Raw genomic sequence first — 23088 nt, 5'->3', positions numbered from 1 at the left:
TCTGGGGTGATAGTGATGTTCTATAATGACATATTTTGGGCACTTTTTAAAACTCAGAAAAATTTGTGCATTACATTGTATATAAATTTTACATCAAAAGAAAAAAAACAAATATTGAACTCTGGTTAATGACAGGAAGGCTGAAGTACCTAGGGGGACATACATTCGTCTGCAAGTTATTTTAAATGCATAAAAACATGCAATGTATCGATGTAGGAATAAATACGTGAAAAAAGCAAGTATAGTAAAATGTTGATGCTAGAATCTAGGTGATGGGTATATTGGCATTCACTCTAAAATTCTTTCAGTTTTGCTCTGTTTCGATATTTTGCTAATAAATATTTTGAAAAAGTTCTATACCTAACATCTTGAGAGAGAAGAGAAAGCATAGCATTGGGGTGCACTGGGCCTGCGGGGCTGGAGCTGGAAGGGTCTGTGTTAGCAGTAAAGTTAGGGATCTTGGAAGAACCTACAATAGGTCTGATGTTCAAGAAACCACTGACCAACTCTTGGATGTGAACCTTCAGGACAGAAAATAGCCTCAGAAATGAGTCTGAGCATCTCCAGGTCACAAGTGGAGCCACTGTACCCACTGGTTTTGTCCAGATGAAGTGAGAGAGAAACTGGGCTCATCATGCAAACTACAGAAATGAAATGAGATGTATTTTAACGTTTTGGTGAAAAAGCCTGGCTCAGCTATCTTTTCTGGAATCAGTTGATAGCTTATTTGTAGTTGTTCAGGAGTTTGAAGATTAGCAGTTCAAGGAAACAGAAGTTCTAAAGGATTTTGAAGAATTTGCTGGAAACTTCCATGATCAGACTCTTGAAGAATACGGAAAATTAACACCAGTTTCAAGGACAAGACTACAAAAAGATAAATGAGAATTCAAGTAAAGGTAAAATTGATAATGGATGAAGAGACAAAAAGAAGACAAAGATGTTAAAAGAGTTTGCTAACACTGGCTTAGATTCACATGTCTTCGACTGATGAAAATCCAGCTATCAAAGAAATACCACATTAGTAGGTTCTGGCTTGGCATCTTGCAAAGATGAGACTGACGAAAGCTCAAAAGGAGAAAATGATCCTCAAGTGTTAAAATTTAGATTCATATGCAAAAAGGCAGGAGAGAAACACAGCAGCACCTCAACTCAGGCTACCAGAAATTTTAGAGGTGGTGTTCAGGATTAATTTAAGTGGAATGTTGACATGACCAAGTTTGATACGGAGGCTCTTTTGAAAATCCCTGATAATCAAATCACTGAGGGCGTTGCATCGACAGAAGAGAGTCTCCACCAAAGAAATATCTCACATTTTGGACCTATAACTCAGATCTGCTCTCGCCTACAGGATGCTCAGTCTCTGTGTTCCTCAACATACCGATAATGATAACTGATGGCATGTATGGGACAGAGGAAATACCAAGAGAGGGGGCTACAGAAGCTGGTGATAATAATACATTGGCTGTGAATAAGGCAGCAAGTAATATCTCTTCTTGATTGGCCAAGGGCCAAATTAAAGAGGCAAACTGTCCTGAGGCTTGTCCATAGATGTTGTTCAATGGGATATCTATCTGCAAGTCACCACTGAGACCTGGCTCTGTAGATATTATTGGAACTGATATGCCATTCGGAAAAAGGATGGCCTCCAAGAAGAAAAACTATAACCTTAATCCAGCTTGCCTACAGAATGAGCTGTTATCTGTGGACCTGAGACAGGCCAGGCTCTACTACTTACCAGGACCGGAAATGCTATCCCAGGGCCTCACCTCTAATGAGACACATCTGGCATAATGCACCTACTCTCTGGGTGAATACAGAGAGCCTTCCTGCAGCAGTTTGCATTCTGAAACATCCATTTCAAGGTATTGATTATCCTTCAGAAGAAGGTGGAGAAAGAGGAACTCTCTGGTAATGCAAAGAATGCAAAGAATGCAGTATTGGTACTTCCCAATGCTGGAAATGTCAGCACGAACAACTGAGAAAACTAGCATTAGCAAAAGTGCAGTTTTCACTATTTAAACTGGCCAAAGGCTCTTTACCCTACTTAGCAGAAGATGTGAACCTCATGTGATGGGATTGAAAAAGATTGTATGAGGAAGCAGAGCTTTACTTTAGATGTGTTCCAAAGAGGTAGCTGACTTGGCATCATGGGCCACTACATGACTGGGCATTTAGTACTTTCTTTAAAATGCTTCAAAAATGCCCAGAGAAAAGCCCACTGTAACACTCTGGGATTTGGGTTTAAAACAGTTTGTTTTCAGGTTTTAGAGCAGTTCCTGTTTTCCACTGTGGCAGGTACAAAATTCCCCCAGCCTAAAGGGAAGGCAGAGGACATGAGAGCATCTGAGGCTGTGTCCCATTGTCTGTGGAATTTCACTGTTTAGCTACACAACATTTCATTACCTCAGCCTTAAAAAACAAAGTCCTGGACAAGGTGAAATCTCATGAGATCTATAGGAAAGTTTGCCATCTGCCTTGAAAATGAAAATAGGCAGCCACTATTCAGATTAAGACACAGGACTAAAATAGAGGATTGAATTCATTGATGGAAGTACAAAGATTCTTTACAATTAGTATAGGACATGTCTACGTATGAACAGTAGCAAATACACTGATAGATGAAGCATGGGAGCAATAAGCCAGATTAAAAGCAAATTCATTTTTCCTTCAGTAAAGAAAGAAAGAAAGAAAACAGCGTTAAATTAAGAAAAAAAAAAGATGTTCTAAACAAAGAGTATTCAGATAGCAACAATCTCTTACATAGTAGATCCTATCACCTAAATACATACAAAATCAACAGGAGGATAGGAAGTATAGGTTGAGGTAATCTCCCCCAAAGACAAAAAGATAGAGAAATATCTGACGACGTGGATGGAACTAGAGCGTATCATGCTTAGTGAAATAAGTCAATCGGAGAAAGACAGCTATCATATGATCTCCCTGATATGAGGACATGGAGAAGCAACATGGGGGTGTAGGGGGATAGGAGAAGAGTAAATGAAACAAGATGGGATTGGGAGGGAGACAAACCATAAATGACTCTTAATCTCACAAAACAAACTGGGGGTTGCTGGGGGGAGGTGGGATTGGGAGAGGGGGAGCGGGCTATGGACATTGGGGAGGGGAGGCGAACCATAAGAGACTATGTACTCTGAAAAACAACCTGAGGGTTTTGAAGGGTCAGGGGTGGGAGGTTGGGGCAACCTGAGGGTTTTGAAGGGTCAGGGGTGGGAGGTTGGGGGAACAGGTGGTGGGTAATGGGGAGGGCACGTTTTGCATGGAGCACTGGGTGTTGTGCAAAAAGAATGAATACTGTTACACTGAAAAAATAAATAAAAAAATGAAAAAAAAAGATAGAGAAATAGAAGAACAAAGATGAGAAAATTAAGAGAATTAGGCAACATTAACTAAGTGGTATTCTAGGCAGTGAGAATTGAAAACATGTGACAAAGGAAATTATCAAAGACAAAGGAGGAGGAGGAGGGGTGAGGAGAAAGAGGAGAAGATAATAGAAAAATAATTCCAACAACAGTTTGAAAAGAACATCCTTTCCTCCACTGAATGACTAAGTGCTTAGCGCAGTGACTAGGGGGAAAAAATGACCACTACCAAGAAATTTCAGAATACTAGGGATAAAGATATGATTTGGAAAACTTCCAAGCAGTGCAGGGGAGGGGCTGGGGTGAGCTGAGGAGGGCAGCAGAAGCAGCCCTCAACAAAGCTGGCGACCACGATAGCATTTGACTCTTATTTGCAACACTGTTGTCAGAAGATGATGGAATTGTGCTTTCCTAATTCTGAGAGAATCCTTTCCAATCTAGTATTTTATGGTCAAATAGTCAAGGGGTGAGATTAGACTAAAACATTTTAAAAGATTCAAAACATTGATCTTCGTGCATACTTTCTCAGGAACCTACCGTGTGATGCTCGAGTAAAATGAGTTTTTAGAAAAGATAAGGAATTTGGGAAACAGAAAACCCAACTGGAGAGCCAGGTGAAGTTAATTTCTGACATGATGGTAAAGAGAAATCCTAGAATCATGGCAGGGAAGTGGGTCCAGGAAGCAAACTCACCCAGTAAGAGCAGGAACATCCAGGGATTTTGGAAGGATTGTTCTAAGAAACAAAACAGTCACATTCACCTATTGTTTATGAACATGTTCTGGGGAGCTTTAGTCACACTAATGGGAAGGAGTTTAGGCACGAATCTGTGGAAGGTACATAAGAAATGGATTAAACATATAAAAGGCATTGATTTAAGCTAGGGAAATAAAGTTATGTAAGGAAATGCTTCCTTCGTTAATGAGTACATGGTTCAGCTGTGATTATTAAATGACAATATTAATGTCAAATTGAATATTAACCTAACATGATATATAATTACATTAGGTGAATAGAGAAAGAGTATATTAGGAAATTAAATCCTCATCTTTCATAGTATGAAGTCAGCAGATATTAGTACTGAGTCAAAAAAACAATACGTGCTATAATTTAGGAGTATGACGGTAAATAACAGAAGAAAATGAGTCAAATATCTTTCCTCTGGAAATATAGATCAGGGGTGAAGAGACCAGAGATAATTTTTTTTTCATTATAAGGTGATTTGACTTTTCAGTAAATAAATAAGAAAATAAAATTTAATATGCAGTGTGTTAAATTGTATCATTCAGATAATACCTTTTTTGAAAAAATTTATTCTTATAGCTCAAAAAATATACATACAGGAATATTGTATTTCCAGGTTCTTTTCCTCCCAGCTTTATTGAGGTATAAGTGGCAGATACAATTAGAAGATATTTAAAATGTAAATTGTGATGCTTTGATATATGAATACAATTGAGAGGATTCCTGCCATCTAGTTCATTAACTATAACATTATTTTATCTTAAAAATTAAAAATAATTAAAATTCTTTTATCTTAGAAATCAACCGTCGGTTAACCTTACATCTCTTCTGAATCGTGAATGGTGTGTGGTAGGCAAGCTATAGAATTAGTTATTGATGTGTCTACCATATAGATTAACCCTATTTTGATAAGAGATTTTTTTCTCTTCATGTTTTAAATACAATAATAATCCCCTACTCCCCTGTAAAAGCATTAAGTGCGGTGGAAAAGTTTAGTCAAAGGCCACCTGGGTGGCTCAGTTGTTTAAATAGCTGCCTTTGGCTCAGGTCATGATCCCAGGGTCCTGGGATGGAGTCCTGCATTGGGCTCCCTGTTCATTTTACCTACTTGTACTCTCTTTCTCTCTTTATCAAATAAATAAATAAAATCTTAAAAAAAGAAAAAAGTTTAGTCAAGTAAAATGTGGGATTATAAACAAACTTGTCCAGTCAGTCTACCAGTTAAGGTGTGAAAAAAGAACACAATGACTTTTAGTCGCTGCATAAGAAATTAACTCTGTATTTCTAAAGAATTCGTACCTTTCCAGGCAGGAGAAAGTCCACAATAGTCATGAGGAAATCACCTCCCATCACTGACCTCCAGAAGAGAACTGACTTTGGCCTGCCTTGCGTAGAACGGACACCGTGTAGAGGAAGGGAGCTCACTGGTTGTCAAGTTTTATTCAAATCCATGTCATCGTGGGACATTATTACCGGGTCTGTTGTAGGGGCTATATGGTGAGCCTCAATCCATTTATTTCAACTTAAAGTGTATTTTGTATCTACTAAGAACAAAATATTGTGGTGTGTGTATGGCGTAAAAGGACAGTAATAACAACACACTATGTAATAGCGGCATAGGTAGTGCCTCATGGATTTTTTTCCTAAGGTTCCATTCCAGCACAGGGACAGATCCTTGAGATGCCATTTCTCACAGCCCAAACACCCTCAGACATGCAGACGGTCTAGATTAAGAGAAAGCTTTTTGCTCTGTTTTGCTCAGATCTCCCTCCTCTTTGAACCTAAGCAAGCTGAAGGGCCTACGTGGGGAGCAGGCAAGAAGTTGTGTGTCTGAAGCAGGAAGAGAGTGGGGAGCCAACAGGGAGGGACGAGGGTTGCTGAGGGAACATCCTGCCAGCACTCTGACCTGGTCCCAGGTTGGGAGGAAGAACGTGTCTGTATTTCTTTTCTCCTTCTTTTCTTGTTTATTTCCTTCTCCATCGTACCATCTCTTAACATCCTTACTCCTAACCCACATAACCCCTTAGTTGGGCAGGCAACATTTTCCCTGTGTCTCGGGCACAACGGACCACAACGATTTTGCTTATATTCTGGGGCACAGAAATTCTCTTAGGTAAAAGTCATTTAATACTAGAATCATTAAACTTAAAGAGCTATGATGTTGCCAATGTTAGATGGTCCTGTTGGGGATTTAAGGAAAAATCATTACTTGAATATTCATAGGTAATACAAATATGAATGTCTAATATTTATTATTTATTATATTTATTATTCCATTCTTATTTATCACATGATGACATGATACATGTTGTGTGTCAGATATAGTTCTAAACATTTTCATAAACATTAACTTATTGGATCCTTATACGAACTCTTCTGAGTAGGTTCTATGATTTACCTTACAGATGAAGAAACCAGGGCCCAGAAAGATGAAATAAATTGCCCCAGGTCACACAGTTAGGGAGCAACAGAGTTGGGAATTAAACTCAGACCATCTGTAGAGTCCCTAGCATTTATTGTCATTCTGCCCTGCGGTGTGGTGACTAGTGAATACAGGCAAAGAGAGTTTAATGGCTCATCGTAGCTGCTAACTTGATTTCACTTATTTTCTTTATGATGTCCAACATCTGGGCAGCTTAAAGTTTAAAGATTGCTCAGGTGCTGAAAATGTTGTCAGGCATATAAGAGTCTGGCGGTGCAGATAACTTGAAAACCCTCCAGCTATAAACACCAAGAATTGCTCAATAAATTATAACTAACATCCTTATAAATGCATGGCTGAACTGCCCAGAAGGGCAGGGAAATTGCCTCGGGTCAGAAATGAAGAAGAGACTGGAAATCAGAACAGTGAACTGCGGAGCTGACACAGTGTCTGCCGGGGTGGGGGGGTGGGCAGTGAGGTGTTTATCACATTTGATAACACAGGGGCTTGACGTTAATAGCAGTACATGGAGAGAGAGAGAGTTGGGACTGAGAGCCCCATCTTTATAGTGCTAGCCCTGCAGGATGAGTGAAGATTCAGGCAAAGGGAAGTCTCAAAAGTCGTGGGAAGAATTATAAATTTATACAACCACTCTGGAGAGCAATGTGACAATATCCCGTGAATTTGAATGTGTGCGTCCTTATGACAGAGCAATTCCTTTGCTAGGTTTATATGTTGGGGAAGCTCTAGGCCATGGGAAAAATCAGATATGGATGAGAGTTTTATTGCAATGTTGTTTAGCATTAGTCAAAACTTGGAACAGGAGAGTGGATAAATGAATTGTGCGTATTTGTTTAATGGAATGCACAGAGCAGTGAAAATCAATGTACTATAGACATGTATCATCAGGGGTAATTCTCAAAAGCTTCACATTTGTGAAAAAGAAAGACAAACTGCAGAGTATTTGTGGCATTAAAGCTAAGAGCTGAAATGTAGAAACTCAGAAAGAAATTTAAAAAAAAGTAATTTTTAACCTCAAGACAGAGACCAAAAAGGGCTTCTCTCAAAAATGAAAGCCACACCAGCATTGCAGATGTAACTGGCTTTTGTTTGCCCAGTATCTACCTTGCAGACCAGACCTTTAAAACAGGTCCACGAGCGTGGCAAGAGAGATAGAATGGTGGCTTTATTAAGTAGGAAATATTCTCATATTCTCATTTATTTCACCCAAATTCAAATCAACTCACTCCCTCTGTAACTGCTTTCTTTCTATGCTACATCTTCGCCTCTGTCTGGCCTCACCAAGTGTCTCCCATTTCCTGAATCCATGCCATGGTTTTAAACTCACGCAAAGTCATTTAATTTCTTTTGCTTTTAAACGTGTGTCTTTAGCCCATCATGCTGTTCATCAAATAAAGGCTCCTTTTTAACGATCTGTTTATAACGGTATGTCTGTGTTATAGCGACATTTTTTTCTGTTATAATTAAAAAAAAAAGAGCAGAAGTCTGAGGACTGTGGAGCCAACAACATTTGATAATTATTGCTATTTCTTTTTTTTTTAAATTTAATTTTATTTTTTTGACAGATAGAGATCACAAGTAGGGAGAGAGGTAGGCAGAGAGAGAGAGAGGAGGAAGCAGGCTCCCCGCCAAGCAGAGAGCCCGATGCGGGGCTCGATCCCAGGACCCTGGGATCATGACCTGAGCGAAAGGCAGAGGCTTTAACCCACTGAGCCACCCAGGCGCCCCGCTATTTCTTAAATAACATCTTTACTGAGTTATAATCCACACACCGAACAATTCACCTATTTAAAGTACACAGTTGAATAATCACAAAGTTGTACAACCATCAACACAATAAATTTTGGGACATTTTCATCACTCCTAAGAGAAACCCTAAGTAGAAGCATAAAATATATGCTGTTTATGATCAATTTCCTTCACGTAGAACAATGTTTTCAAGGTTCATCCATGTTGTAGCTTGTATCAGTACTACATTTTAAAATAGATTTTATTTATTTATTTAAGAGAGAGAAAGAGAGCATGAGGGGGGGAGGGTCAGAAGGAGAAGCAGACTCCCCCCTGAGCAGGTAGCCCAATGTGGGACTCAATCCCAGGACTCCAGGATCATGACCCGAGCCAAAGGCAGTCGCTTAACCAACTGAGCCACCCAGGTGCCCAGTTCTACATTTATTTTTATCACCACATCATATTATATGGTATGGTCACACCACATTTAATTTCAATAGTGGATATTTGAATATTTGGATTATTTTGACTTTTTGGCTATTATGAATGTTGCTGTTATGAACCTTCATGTATAAGTTTTTGTGTAGTCATATGTTTTCATTTCTCTTGAGTATACACCTAAACATATAATTACTGGGTAGTATAATTCAGCATTTAAACCTTTAAGACTGTTTTGTAAATTGGCATTATCATTTAAGTACATGCCAGCAATGTGTGAGGATTCCAGTTTTTACACATGTTGGCCAACACTTGTTATTATCTATCTTTGTAGTTTTAATATAGCCATGCTTTTGTGTGTAAGTGATATCTCACTACGGTTTTGATCTATTTTTCTCAAATAATCATGTTAGTTACCTCTTCATTTGCTTATTTGCCTTTGTATATCTGCTTTGGAGAAATGTCTGTTTAGCTCCTCTTACCATTTTTTAATTGTTATTTATCATTTGTCATTTTGGTCATTGAGTTTGTCATTTTTGTCAAACTCAATGTCATTTTTATTATTATTATTTTTTATTAAAGATTTTATTTATTTATTTATTTGACAGAGAGAGATCACAAGTAGGCAGAGAGGCAGGCAGAGAGAGAGACAGGAGGAAACAGGCTCCCTGCTGAGCAGAGAGCCCGATGTGGGGCTTGATCCCAGAACCCTGGGATCATGACCTGAGCAGAAGGCAGAGGCTTTAACCCACTGAGTCACCCAGGCGCCCAATGTCATTTTTATTATTGCCTATTTGTCATTTTTACTATTGAGTTTTAAGAGTTCTTTATATAGTCTAGATACATGTCCCTTATCAGCTATATGACTTGAAAATATTTTCTCCCATTCCGTGGGTTGTCTTTTAAATTTCTAGGTGGTCTTTGCATCAAAAAAGTGTTTTTGATGACATGTAATTTATCTATTTCTCTTTGTGCTTTTAGAGTCATATCTGAAAAATCATTCCCTAATCCAATGTCATGAATATGAACACCTTTTTTTTCTTATAAAAATTTTTTAAAGCTTTTATTTATTTGAGAAAGAGAGAGTGTGTGCACAGAGAGTATAAGTGAGAGGAAGGGCAGAGGGAGAAGGAGAAACAGACTCCCCTTTGAGCAGGGTGCTGGACCTGGGGCTCAATCCCAGGACCCCAAGATCATGACCTGAGCCTAAGGCTGATACTTAACCAACTGAGCCACCCAGGTGCCACTTCTTATAAGTTTTTTTAAATTAATTATTTCTTCTTTTTCTTCTTCTTCCTTCTCCTCCTCCTCCTCCTCCTCCTCCTCCTCCTCTTCTTCTTCTTCTTCTTCTTCTTCTTCTTCTTCTTCTTCTTCTTCTTCATTAGAGAGAGAAAGCACAAGTGGAGGGGGAGAGTCTTAAGCAGGCTCCATGCTTAGTACAGAACCCAATGTGGGTGTCAACCTCAGATTCTGAAATAAGGACCTCAGCTGAAATCAAGACTTTGATGCCTAACAGACTGAGACACGCAGGAGCCCCTTCTACACTGTTTTGACTATTGCAGAGCTTCGTAGTAAGTTTTGAATTCATAAAGTGTACCTTCTCAGGTTGCACTTCTTTTTTTTTCAAGATTGTTTCGGTTATTCTAGGTTTCTTGCATTTCCATACGAATTTTAGGATCAGCATGCCAATTTTTAAAAAGAAGCCAGTTGGAATGCTGATGGGAATTGTCCTAAATCTGTAGATCAGTTGAGGAGTATTACTATTTTAACAGTATTAAGTCTTCTGATTTATGAATACAAGATATCTTTCATTTTATTTAGGTCATCTTTAATCTCTTTGAAAATTTTTTACAGTTTTCAGAATATAAGTTCTATACTTTTTAAAATTAAATATATTTATGTTTTATTCTTTTTGATGCTGTTATAGTTGTATTCATTCTCTTTTTGATTTGTTTATTGAAAATATATGGAAATACAATTGGTTTCTGTTTATTGAGCCTCAATCTTGCAACCTAGCTGATAAATTCATTTATTTATTTCAATAGATTTTTTTTTAAGTGGATTCCTTGGGATTCTACATGTATAAGATCTGTCATCTACAAATATAGTTTTTGTTCCTTGTTTTCCAATTAGGATAACTTTTCTTTCATTTTCCTTTCTAATTATGCTGCTAGAACTTCCAATACAATGCTGAAAAGAAGTGGTTAGATGTTATTGTTTTTTTTAGGCTGTGTTTCTCTCTGATTTTTTTTTTTTTAAATTTCTTACAACTAGTGGCAACTAGTAGTAAAATAAAAGAGTTTGTTTCTTTTCTTCTTAGAAGCAGTAAGGAAGGAGTGAGTTGGAGGCAATCAAACACTGTCCTATAACTACTGACTGGGAACAATTAAAAGTGAGAAAGAGAAGTTGTGACTATTAGCAATATGAAAGAAAGAGTGCAGATGGGTCTCATACCTCTTCCAGGAACCAAAAAGAGTATAGAAGACTGGTCTGGGCCTGAAACATGGTCTTGGGAATTAACAGCATGAAAGCTTGTGGAGGTTCCTTGTTAAAATGTAAAGCTTATTCTTTTTAGAATATATATCAACTTACATGTAGGATTATCAAACAGTCAAGAGTTCATTAATATAATTGGATCTCAAATCTTTGGCTGGAGGAAAAACTTCATTTAAAAAAAAAAAAAACCTAAAAAAAACCCACCCTAAATTTCTGTCAGTTGTTTTTATATAATTCACGTACAACAAAAATCAAATTCATCAGTGTTGGGTATTAAATGATCTACATACGTCTTGTAACACAAGGGAATAGTATATATTGTTTTAAACCAGGGCTAGGCAGCTTATGTTTTGTTAATTTTTCTTTGAGTTTGGTAATGAATATGTGTCATCTAGTAAAAATTTAAATATATTAAACTGTCAACAATAGCATCCAAGTTGGGGTTTGTTTTTTTAATCTGTATTCCTTCCTTTTTGTTTTTAATATTGGCATTTAAAATCTGTTAAAATATTAAATTCTGACCAATACACATATATCACTTTGAATCTCTTAATTTTTCATAAGGAGCAGAATGATGAAATGGGAGATATTAGAGACTAAGACATAAGATTAATGAGAAAAAATTAATTTAGTTTTTTTGGCTAGTCATTGCTCACCTTTAAAATGTAAAAAGAAAGGGGGGGGAAATATGGATTATCTCTGAAATATTTCCCAGCATAATCAAGAACAATACAGTTAATATTTACTGAGTACTTACTCCTTGGCAAGGCACTGTGCTAAGTGCTTGACATTCTCGTGGAACCTCACAACAACCCTACAATAAAGGTCTATTAGTATTGTTAATTGTATGTCTGAGGCAGATGAGGCTTAAAATCTACTAGAACCAGGATTCAAATCCATGGAAGTCTGTTTGGTATTCTTTTATGAGATGGTGGGTCGGATGTGGCCACAGGTGCAGACACAGGGGAGGCTCAGGAAAACAAAGATGATTATACACACAAGTCCTCAAGACTGGAGGCAGGCAGGCCACATGGGGATGGATGCCTTAGGGTGGAGAGGAGGCAGAAAGAAGAGCAAAGGGAAAACTAAGGCTAGAATATTTAAGGAGGTTTCCAAGGAGAAGTCAAGGCAGGGCCGGGTGAACAGTTTAGGATCAGCCAGTTTCAATAATTTCCTTGGGCTCTGAGTTATACTGAGGGTCCTTAGATGACTGGTAGCTGGCCTTTGGATGATTAAGGCAGAGGCATACTGCCTCCTGGGGGTAAGTGCCGGACTGAGAAGGTCTGGCTCCTGACTGGTTAGTTTGCATATCAAAAGCAAGCTTCTGCTCAGAAGCTGAGCTCTTTGTTACCTGAAAGTGAATGGGCTAGCCCAGAGTTGGGCTGCTCTCCCCAGCCTTCAAGGTTTTTAAGATGACAAAAATACCATAATATGAAGAAAATTTAAAAAATAAAATAGTGAGAAATTATCAAAAAATTATATTACAATGTTCAAACTCATATTTCTTCCTATTGTTGAAAAATATGAGTTGATCAGTTGCATTAGAAGTACATTAAAAGATACTTTCCTAAAGACTTTACTTATTTATTTGAGACAGAGAGCGAAAGGGAGTGAGCACAAGTGGGGAGAGGATCAGAGGGAGAGGTAGAATCAGACTCCCTGCTGAGCAGAGAGACTTTATTCGGGGTCCATCCCAGGACCCTGAGATCAAGACCTGAGCTTCTGAAGGCAGGCATTTATCCAACTGAGCCACCCAAGTGTACTTAATGAATATTCTTCCACACAGAAATAGCTTTGAAAATGAAAATGTTACAAAAACAAGAGATAATTGAGGTGTTAATGGGTATTCAAAGCATTCAACTATAATTGAAACTGATCCTGAGAAATAAAATGAAATAAGATAATAAGATATTATTATTGGAATAATAAGATATTATATGGAATAAGATAGATTTGTATTTTGACTTTTCTGTCAACTAGTATATGTTATCAAACAGCTTTTGGCCTTGGTTTCCTCATACGTAAAATGCATGGTAATAATGACAGGTGATCAAGGTCACACAGTTGTCAGTACATAGCTGACCCATAGTTTAACCTCGGGTTTGACACCAAAGCCACTTTAACTACCTTTGAGAAATGGGCACTCTGAAGGAAACAAAAAATGTCAAAAGATACTTAAACTTATACATAGCAAAAACAAACAAAAAACCCAAACAAAACCACAACAACAAAACCAACCCCCCCCCCCAAACTTGTAGGTAGTAACTAAAATACTGAACAAAAACAAAGAGAGACCATTTACTCTGGAGAGAGATAGGACTCATATTAGAAAAATTTAGTCTCACATATTTTCATTTTATAAGCTGCCTGTCTGTTACTATGTAATTGTAACTTTTTACTGGAGGGAGACTATTTTGAAATGAAGTATCAGTGAAATGTAGATGGTTTGACTTTTATCTTTGTTGTCTGTTTGAATTCTGAAATATTCTTTTTTTTAAAAGATTTTATTTATTTATTTGACAGGGAGAGATCACAAGTAGGCAGAGAGGGGGAAGCAGGCTCCCTGCTGAGCAGAAAGCCTGATGCGGGGTTCGATCCCAGGACCAGGAGATCATGACCTGAGCCAAAGGCAGAGGCTTTAAACCACTGAGCCCCTGAATTCTGAAATATTCTTATTGTCATTGCTTCATTAACACTCCAAGTTTTTGCTATAATGCCGTTTCATTAAAGATAATGAAATGAAAAGGAGAAAAGTGTTCTTCTGACAATATTTTTTTGAGCGAAACAGATTACATGAATCAGTGTATGCTGAGAGTAAGGAATAATTTTCCCAAGGTATAGGAAATCTTGGGTTCTCTGGCAGTGGTTTGATAATAAAATACGTCTAGGAATATGACTGTCAATGGCATACATTTACAGACAAAGGGATGTGAAAAAATATTTTAGAAACAGATGTAGCAGAAAACATTGGTCATCAGTTGTAGTCAATTGGTTTTTCTTCGACCACTGACAGTTGTTTCAGGCCTACACTGGAAGATGAACAACATGCTTTAAGAAGGAAAAAAAGTAAAAGACAAAAGTGAGAAACAAAGAAAGTGGCAAATTGAAGAGGAGAGGCTAAAAAATACATAAAGGCAAATCAGTGCTGCTATCTGACTGAAACACAATATTTAAGTACTTACAAATACTTAGAATCTTGAACAAAATCAATCAGATGTTATTATGCATGTAAAAAGGGGATTTAAACATAAAGAGATTTGAGGACCTGGTTATTAGATATGCTTCATGGTTACCTAATGAATTACCAGCATTTTATTTATTTATTTATTTATTTATTTATTTATTTATTTATTTTGTAGTGAGGGACGAGGGAGAGATGGAGATAGAGAATCCACAAGTAGACTAGCAGTGAACACAGAGCCTGACTTGGATCCCAGGACCCTGAGATCATAGCCTGAGCTAAAATCAAGAGTCTGGTGTTTAACTGACTGAGCTACCCAGGTGTCCCTATTCTTCCTTTTTAAAATTCATTTATTCTTTCATTTGTTCATTCATTCATTTATTCTTCCATTCAGTTTTTAGTTTCTTAATCCTCCCAGGCAAAATTAGTAGGTTTAGCTGCTGTTCCTCATGACCTCATCATAAATCTTTTGTGTTAGGTATCTAGTCAGTCAGTGTGATTCTGTTTGTGGAAGCTTAGCGGTATCCCTAGACATCACAAAATTCTCACTCAGGACCAAAACCATCTGGAGGACTGGAGGTGGGGTATTATAGGAAATGGGTCAACATTTGCTTTGGAAGGAGAGTGCTTTTGCAAAAAACATTGTCATCTTTTTTTTTTTTTTTTTCAATTTAAATTCACTCTAGGTGATGGTGGGTCTGTAACCCAAGCAATGTGAGTTCACTCCTTGGTGAGTCACGGATAAACCAGGTGGAATTATCACATGAAGGAAACTTTATTCACAAGTAAGGAGATCACAGGGAATGACTTCCAGAGCTATGACTCCCTGAGCAAGAGTCAATAGGTTCCTTTTGTTTAGGGTTAGGATGAATACTTAGGCAGGGGAGCATTAGGATCAAACATAGAGGTGGGCATAACGACATGCATGCACCTTAAGGAAACATGCTGGGGCACCTGGGTGGCTCAGTCATTAAGTGTCTTGCCTTCAGTTCCAGTCGTGATCCCAGGGTCCTGGGATAGAGCCCCATGAGCCCCGCATGGGGCTCCTGCTCCATGGGAAGCCTGCCTCTCCCTCTTTCACTACCCCTGCTGTATTCCCTCTCTTACTCTCTCTCTTTCTCTCTCTCTCTCTGTCAAAGAAATAAATAAAGTCTTAAAAAAAAAAAAAAGGAAACATGCCTATGCATACATTCTGTTACGTAAATGAGGCTTGTGCTCTTCCTCTGGCAGATTTTAGTATTAGAATGAGGTAAAGTAGCTTCATTCTAGAGGTCACTCCATAGTCTCTCTGAGCAGGTATGAGTCAGGGGTTAGGCTCAAACTCATCTGGGTGGTCTAGGACCCTGGAGGTCTTGTTAAGGGCATCGCTATCACTTGAGGGGTGGTTTTGGTTTTCATTTGCCTGAGTTAAGAGATAAGCTAGGAAGAAGAACTTCAGGAAAAATGAGGGACAAAGGTTGGTAAATATAAGCAAGTGGGCTGTAAAGGTCAGGTCTTGGGGTCTAGCTGTGACAGTTTCGCTAATTCTGGTAAAATTTACCTTTAACCTTTAGTGCTGGGGTTGCTGAGATATGCTGCATGAGAGTTAGTTGGTGTTTCCAGAGATGCATGTTTGAGAACTAGGTCCCATGTTACTTACTCCTTGAAAGCTAGACGGGTGTGATCCTGTCCTAGGGAAAGTACCTTGTTCCCCAGGGTGCACAAGTAGAATTGTTTCTCCTTCCCAAGTCACCTTTTGTTTGCTTAGTTGCTCTTATTTTCTCCTTCTTTTCAATAAATTCAGTATCATGTTATAGTATTCTGTAACATTTTTCATTGTTGAAGTTTTTGTTTTTGTTTTATTCCTAACAAAGACTCTCATTAATTAGGATGAAAAATCAAGACAACATCGTTTTGGAAATTACAAGCAAAAAGTGTGTCAGAGTTAACAGTTTACTGATGATTAATATGAAAGTTATCTACACTGTTTGATATCTGTAGATTTTCTTTAAGTGATTCATAATGTAATTCAAATAAACAAGTGATAAAAAGATACTGACATAAAGTGTTTCAGATGATAATTTCTCATAAATATGCTGCATAACAAACATTAGATATTAAAACCTAATATTTAGAAGTGGAGATTAAAGACAGAGAAATGTCACTTGAGAAAGCTGGATGGCCAGGCTTTATAAGCTGGCAGCATCACTTGAGTTCTGTAGGTCTGGTTAAGTCATAGGAATTAGTGCAATTAGAATCAGTCCCAATGTGATTATTATTATTCAAAAGCACGAGAGACACATACAAGCCAGTTGGTCAGTATGTTCATTTAGTATGCAGCCAGAAAATTACCATTGCTATCTTTCCTTACACTACCTCTTTTCCCTTATAAACACACTAGGGAAATAAAATTATTCATCAAAACACCTCCCGTGCAAGGAGCGCCTGGGTGGCTCAATCAGTTAGGGGTCTGACTTTTTTTTTTGTTTGTTTGTTTATTTACAGCATAACAGTGTTCATTGTTTTGGCATCACACCCAGTGCTCCATGCAGTACGTGCCCTCCCTATTACCCACCACCTTGTTCCTCAACCTCCCACCCACCCCACCCCCCGCCCCTTCAAAACCCTCTGGTTGTTTTTCAGAGTCCATAGTCTCTCATGGTTCATCTCCCCTTCCAGTTTCCCTCAACTCCCTCTCCTCTCCATCTCCCCATGTCCTCCATGTTATTTGTTATGCTCCACAAATAAGTGAGACCATATGATACTTGACTCTCTCTGCTTGACTTATTTCACTCAGCATAATTTCTTCCAGTCCCGTCCATGTTGCTACAAAAGTTGGGTATTCATCCTGATTTCAGCTCAAGGGCTGGATCGAGGACCATGAGATTGAGACCCGTGTGGGGCTCCGTGTTCAGTGGGGAGTTGCCTTGAGGACTCTCTCTAACTCCCTCTCCTGTCCCCCTCCCTGGCTCATGAGTGCGCATGCGCAAACACACACATATACACACACACACTCTCTCTCTCTCTCTCTCTCTCAAATAAAAAAATTACCTCTTGGCCAAAATGAAAAGGGAAGTGTTATGCCTGGAACTTTGGTAGTTGAAGCTTTGGGAAGCAGAATAGTTGTATTTAAATATGGATTCTGTTACTTACTAGCTGTGACCTTCTACAAGTTACTTACCCTCTGTGTGCCTCAGTCTCCTCACCTGAAAAAAATGGGAGTAATAGTAGTGTCTACTTTATGACATTGTTTTGAGAATTAAATGAGTCAGGGCAGTGGATAAAGAGCTTGAAACAGTACCTGGTACACAGTAGGTGCTATATATATACTCATCATTTGCATTAGTTGTGAGAGGTATGTCAGGCCGAAATAAAGGAAACTCTCTGACCACCACCATCCCCTTAAAGGACAGATTACTCATATGTGCTGGGTCTCATAGCTTTCTGTCTTGTAGACAGGCCTGAATAATCACCCACAATTCCTATTGTCTCCCATTTTCTAAGCTTTGAATTTTTCTTCCCTTATTATAATTTTTTATGTAGAGTAATACAATTGAGTAGATCATTTTATATTATAATCTACACTTATCTTATAGCTCTCTTTTTGCATCTAGAATACCTTCTTTAAATTACGGGACTATAATACCCTGTCTCACTGCTTTGATTAGCAAGATATCCCTTCTACCTGTGTATCTTCAGGTAATTGTTTCAATATAGTTAATGTGAATTTTGCAAGTTAAGTCTCAGGGAACTGATAATAATGATGGAAATAATGTTGATGATATGGTGACAATAGTAACAATATTAGCACTACCCTTTTTTGAATCTTTACTATGTGTCTGGATTTACATTAAGTGCTTCCTGTGTTATCTCATGTAATCTTCATGATAAACTGATGAACTAAATACTATTTATCTCCAGTTCAGAAATGAGGATACTGAGGACAGAGAGGCTAAGAAGCTTGTGAAAATTACATGGCCAGTAAATAGCAAAGCCTAAATTCTATCCCATGTTAGAACTTCAAGGTCAGTATTCTCAATGATCATGCTTGATAGGCTCCCGAAAATGTCCTGCCCTTTCAGCTGAATTTGAACTACTGGCCAAGTAAACAAGAAAACACATTCTAAATTTTCCTGAGGAGCTACTGAAGAGATAATCAAAGTCATGGGACACTTAAATGACCATTCACAAATACACAGATATGAAGTCTCATGCTAATCACAGATCTAACATTATGTTGAAATTAGTACTTCATAACATAGTATCTTCATATTATATATTATAATATATACAATGATAATAAATATTCTTGCATTAGCATTAAAATGTACCCAGGCATCATCTGAATTGCTTCCTGAAATATATATATAATATATATATTATTATTATATATATATTCAACTGTTACATAGTGGGATACTCTGTATATGTGAACCTTCTCTCTATATATACATATACAGAGTATCCCACTATGTAACAAACATATATATATATATATATAGAGAGAGAGAGAGAGAGAGAGAAGGTTTACATACACAGAGTATCCCACTATGTAACAGCTGAATGTGGTTTAAACCATAATTATCATTCATTTTTGACAATTCAGACTTGGAAATCTAAATACATTTGGGAAGTCTGTCACTCAGGACAATTCCATGTCCCCACTTTTCTGCTTCATCTCTTCTAGAACCTCCTTTATTTCAGTCTTGGAGACAACCTTCCCACCCAATAGCTCAAAAATAAAAGTCCTGGATTCTCTGTGAAGATATTTGTACCTGTTTGTTATAAAGTAGAAAAGTGAAAGAGATACAGGAAAGGGGCACATATGCAACTTGTATAAATTTCTCTGCCTGTTGATTTTGATATTTAGTAAACTTCAAGGGATTACATTGCTAATACTTCCTAATTAGGTCAATGGGCTTTCACCATTGTTCTCTTGTCTCATCAAAAATCATTTGTTTAAGGAGTTGTGCAAGGTATCTTACAAACAGAGTTAGACAAGAGCTTTAGTACATTCTATAAACTGGATTCAGTATATTTGTAAATTATGCTGACAGGTACTCCTATAACACAATGAGGTCAAAACAATCTCACTGAAAATGGCCTTTTCATGCTGTACTCAAGTCAAAAAAAAGGAAAGGGATCATAAAAGCACCATATTATGTGTACAGAAGAAAGTTGTTAAATTCAATCTAAGACAACGGATGCTTTTCGGCTAATCTTAAAGGGATTAAATGAAATAAATTCTTTAAATGTATAGCAACAGGACGCCAATTAAAGATGTATTTATAAAGAACCTACTGTATGAAAAAATACTATGTTACAAGCTATAACGTATAAGAGAATTATTAAGATACAGTTAATGATTTTAGTGGGTTTGCAACTCAAAAAAGGGATCAGGATATGCATACAATTAAATGGAACAAAACCAAATGTAAATGACATGTGTTTGAGACAAAGTTTAGCCTGAAAGAATATAACTAGATTGACTAGATGTACCAAAATTTGGTTCACTCATTCAGCTGTTATGGATTGGTACCTTCTAGGTTCTCTTTTCACTAAGGGGCACTGATATCTGCAAACTAAATTCTTAACTACTTTTCAGGATACAGGGCAGAGAATGGAAATAATGTCTGATTTGAAGTTAGAAAAACCTGAATCAAAACCCTATCTACTCATTGGATGACTTGGGCAAATAATTTATAATCTCTTATCTTCGTCGCAGAAATCAGAGGATTATCTTTGATTCTCTCTTCCAACTTCATCCTATATATAGTTCATCAACAAATTAGTCTTTAAGTATTTCTTGGATACATTCCATTGTCTCCATCCCCACATCCCTAATCCTAAGGTTGGGTTTCCTGATTGCTTACGGATTTTGCAAACCAAATTGGCTTTCTATCTCCATATCATTCTTTTTAATCTATCATGCATGTTGTAACCAGAGCAATCTTCCCAAGACTTATACCTCACCACAACACTCCTTGGCTCAAAATTCTTTAGTTACTTCTCATTGTGCAGAAGATGCAAGTCTACATGTCTTAATAAGGCATCTTGAGAATCTCGGTACAGGTAATTTTTCTATCATCGGTGTGTGCACAACACATTTTATATACCTATATTAGTACAACGCATTCAAATGTCATATCTGTATATATGCCAATTGCCTCGACAAGACTGAACACCGAAGAGCAAAGACAAGGCTTTTCACCTTTGAATCCTCAGCCCTAACGTAACATCTGCCATGGAGAGACTGTGGAATAAATATTTATTGTAATAATCAAGTCAAGTTTGGGAATCAGTGGAAGGAACCAAGAAATGCTTTGTGAAGGAGGTGGTATGTAAAGTTGGCCTTGGGGGCGCCTGGGTGGCTCAGTGGATGAAGCCGCTGCCTTCGGCTCAGGTCATGATCTCGGGGTCCTGGGATCGAGCCCCGCATCGGGCTCTCTGCTCTGCAGGGAGACTGCTTCCTCCTCTCACTCTGCCTGCCTCTCTGCCTACTTGTGATCTCTCTCTCTGTCAAATAAATAAAATAAAATCTTTAAAAAAAAAAAAGATTAAAGTTGGCCTTGAAAAACTTCTGAAATAGTTTCTTAATTTTAAAAATGTAATTTTGGGATGTTCTGTGTTTTAACACGCATAATGTATATGTCTTCATGATTCTCTCTTTAATATGTGTGTTTTGCCAGTAGATCTTTGTTTCATTTATTCAAGGCCCAAGGTGCAGTGGCTCTGAGTTTGATGAAGACTGTGTATGTTAATTATCTGATTTAAAGAAACACCTTCCTCATGTCTTTTGGAAGAAGATATCACTCTGATTCTCCAGCACAATGTGGTATCAAAAGTACTTGAATTTTTAGTTGGGTCACAGATACACCATACCTTCTAGCAAATAAAAATTTTGATGTTCAGAGGCGCCTGGGTGGCTCAGTGGGTTAAAGCCTCTGCTTTTGGCTCAGGTCATGATCTCAGGGTCCTAGGATGGAACCCCGCATCAGGCTCTCTGCTCGGCAGGGAGCCTGCTTCCCTTCCTCTCTCTCTCTCTGCCTGCCTCTCTGCCTACTTGTGATCTCTATCAAATAAATAAAATCTTTAAAAAATGTTGATATTCAGTATGTATATTTAATTTCTCCTGAACATCTTTATAAATATATAAGTATGCTTTTGATCCATAATGGAAAATACATGACAACCCTATGCACCTCACTGCTATTCAGTTAATTCCCTCTGGGCAGAAGACCCACCTCTGATTGTAAAAGTAATAACTGTGGGATCATTTCATCCCAAATCATGTGTAATTCAAGTTATCAGTGATGGGTAAGCTCTTAGGTATTCTGGCAGATTTCTTATGTATCCACATAAGGTAGATCTGTTTAAGTAGTCCTACCGAAGGAAAAACCAAACCAAAACAAAACATTGATACCAATAAAGAAGTTATGAATTACAGAAATCCGAACACAGTGAGAAAGAAAAATAAACCCATAATGCGGCTTTCTGCTTTAGGTACAACTATTTCTTTCATTCTAAACCTTCATATTTACCAACACAAATCTTAATTTTGGTAGCCCATCATGGTTAGAAGCCACGGAAATCATCTTTGGAGACCTCAAGAGCGTTTTTCAAGAGAGCTCTGTGAAGAAACCTCTGCGGTTTGTCGATCTTCAATTTGAGAAATCCCCGCATGGTAAGAAAGGTATTGGCTAAACTTGAGGATCTCCTTAAGTGCCTAGAGGAAACATTTTTAAGTGGAATAGAGTGGTAGCATCTGGTATATACCTACAGACATATAAGCACAAAGACATGTGGACTGTAATCCACATAGTTATATGTGAATCAGGAATTCCAATTTGGAACCGAGGGCTGGCTCACTATTTTACCCCTTCTTCCTGTCAAAAGCTGAAGTACAACCTTTGGGCGCATACACTTTGGGAGTCTTCAGCTGGGTTCTCAGCCTCTAGTTGCGCGTTGACTTGCTCCAAGCCAAGCCAGACATTCTAAAGGAAAGCAACCTCATTTAGCGGCCAGCCCTCAGACCCACGCACCTTCTCATAACTCTGCCTTTCTCGGATTCTGAGCTTGTGGGCGCAGAGCACGAGGTGCCCGAGGACAAGTTCACAGGGGGCGCCGGGGACGACCCTTTTTCCAACAGCATTTGTAGCTGCCAAGAGTAGCCAACAAGCACCAGATTTATGAGCACTTTGAAAGAAGCACCTTCACCATTGGCTTTTTGAGCGGCGCTGTCGCTAGGGAGCGGCAAGGCGAGCACAGCCCCGGGAGAAGCCCAGACTGTTTGTTACCGTAACCCGGGAGAGTGGACGCACACAGACCGGCGCGCGGACACACACGCACGCACACGCACGCTCGCGGCGAGTTCGAGCCCCGCGGTCCCCTGACCGCCCGAGGGCGCCCCCCGCGCCGCGCCAGGCGGAGCAGCTCCCGCCTCCTGGTTCCTGCTGCTGCCGCCCAGAGGAGAGAGGAACCTGCAACCTCTGCCCAGAATTTCCCCCGGCGCTGCGCGCTGCGGAGAGCGGCGGAGGTGGGCGCGGGGAGGGGAACGCGATGAATGAGTTCTCCCCTCGCCTCGGAGTTCACTGAGTTGGCGGCGCCGCGCCCGGGCTTCCGGCTCTCGGCGCCCCACGCGCTCGCGGCTCCCAGGGCTGCAGCCCACGCCCGCGGCCCGGGCTCTGCCCGCCGCGCCG

At 38.7% G+C, this 23088-nt stretch overlaps 1 protein-coding gene and 1 pseudogene across 1 annotated transcript in view; both read left to right on the top strand.

Moving 5' to 3' along the window:
- Nucleotides 1-249: 249 nt before the first annotated feature.
- Nucleotides 250-22952, top strand: LOC123944774 (annotated as a pseudogene).
- Nucleotides 22928-23088, top strand: part of LOC123932792 (uncharacterized protein C8orf34-like) — a 176556-nt gene continuing 176395 nt past the window's right edge. The window contains 1 exon segment of the mRNA XM_045991451.1: nucleotides 22928-23087. Within this exon segment, the coding sequence (XP_045847407.1) occupies nucleotides 22953-23087 (135 nt within the window). The 5' untranslated portion in view covers nucleotides 22928-22952.

Source organism: Meles meles, chromosome 1 (genome assembly GCF_922984935.1).
Source record: "Meles meles chromosome 1, mMelMel3.1 paternal haplotype, whole genome shotgun sequence".
NCBI lineage: Eukaryota > Metazoa > Chordata > Mammalia > Carnivora > Mustelidae > Meles > Meles meles.
Note: the sequence above shows the minus strand (reverse complement) of the source record. Positions and strands in the feature narration are given on the sequence as shown.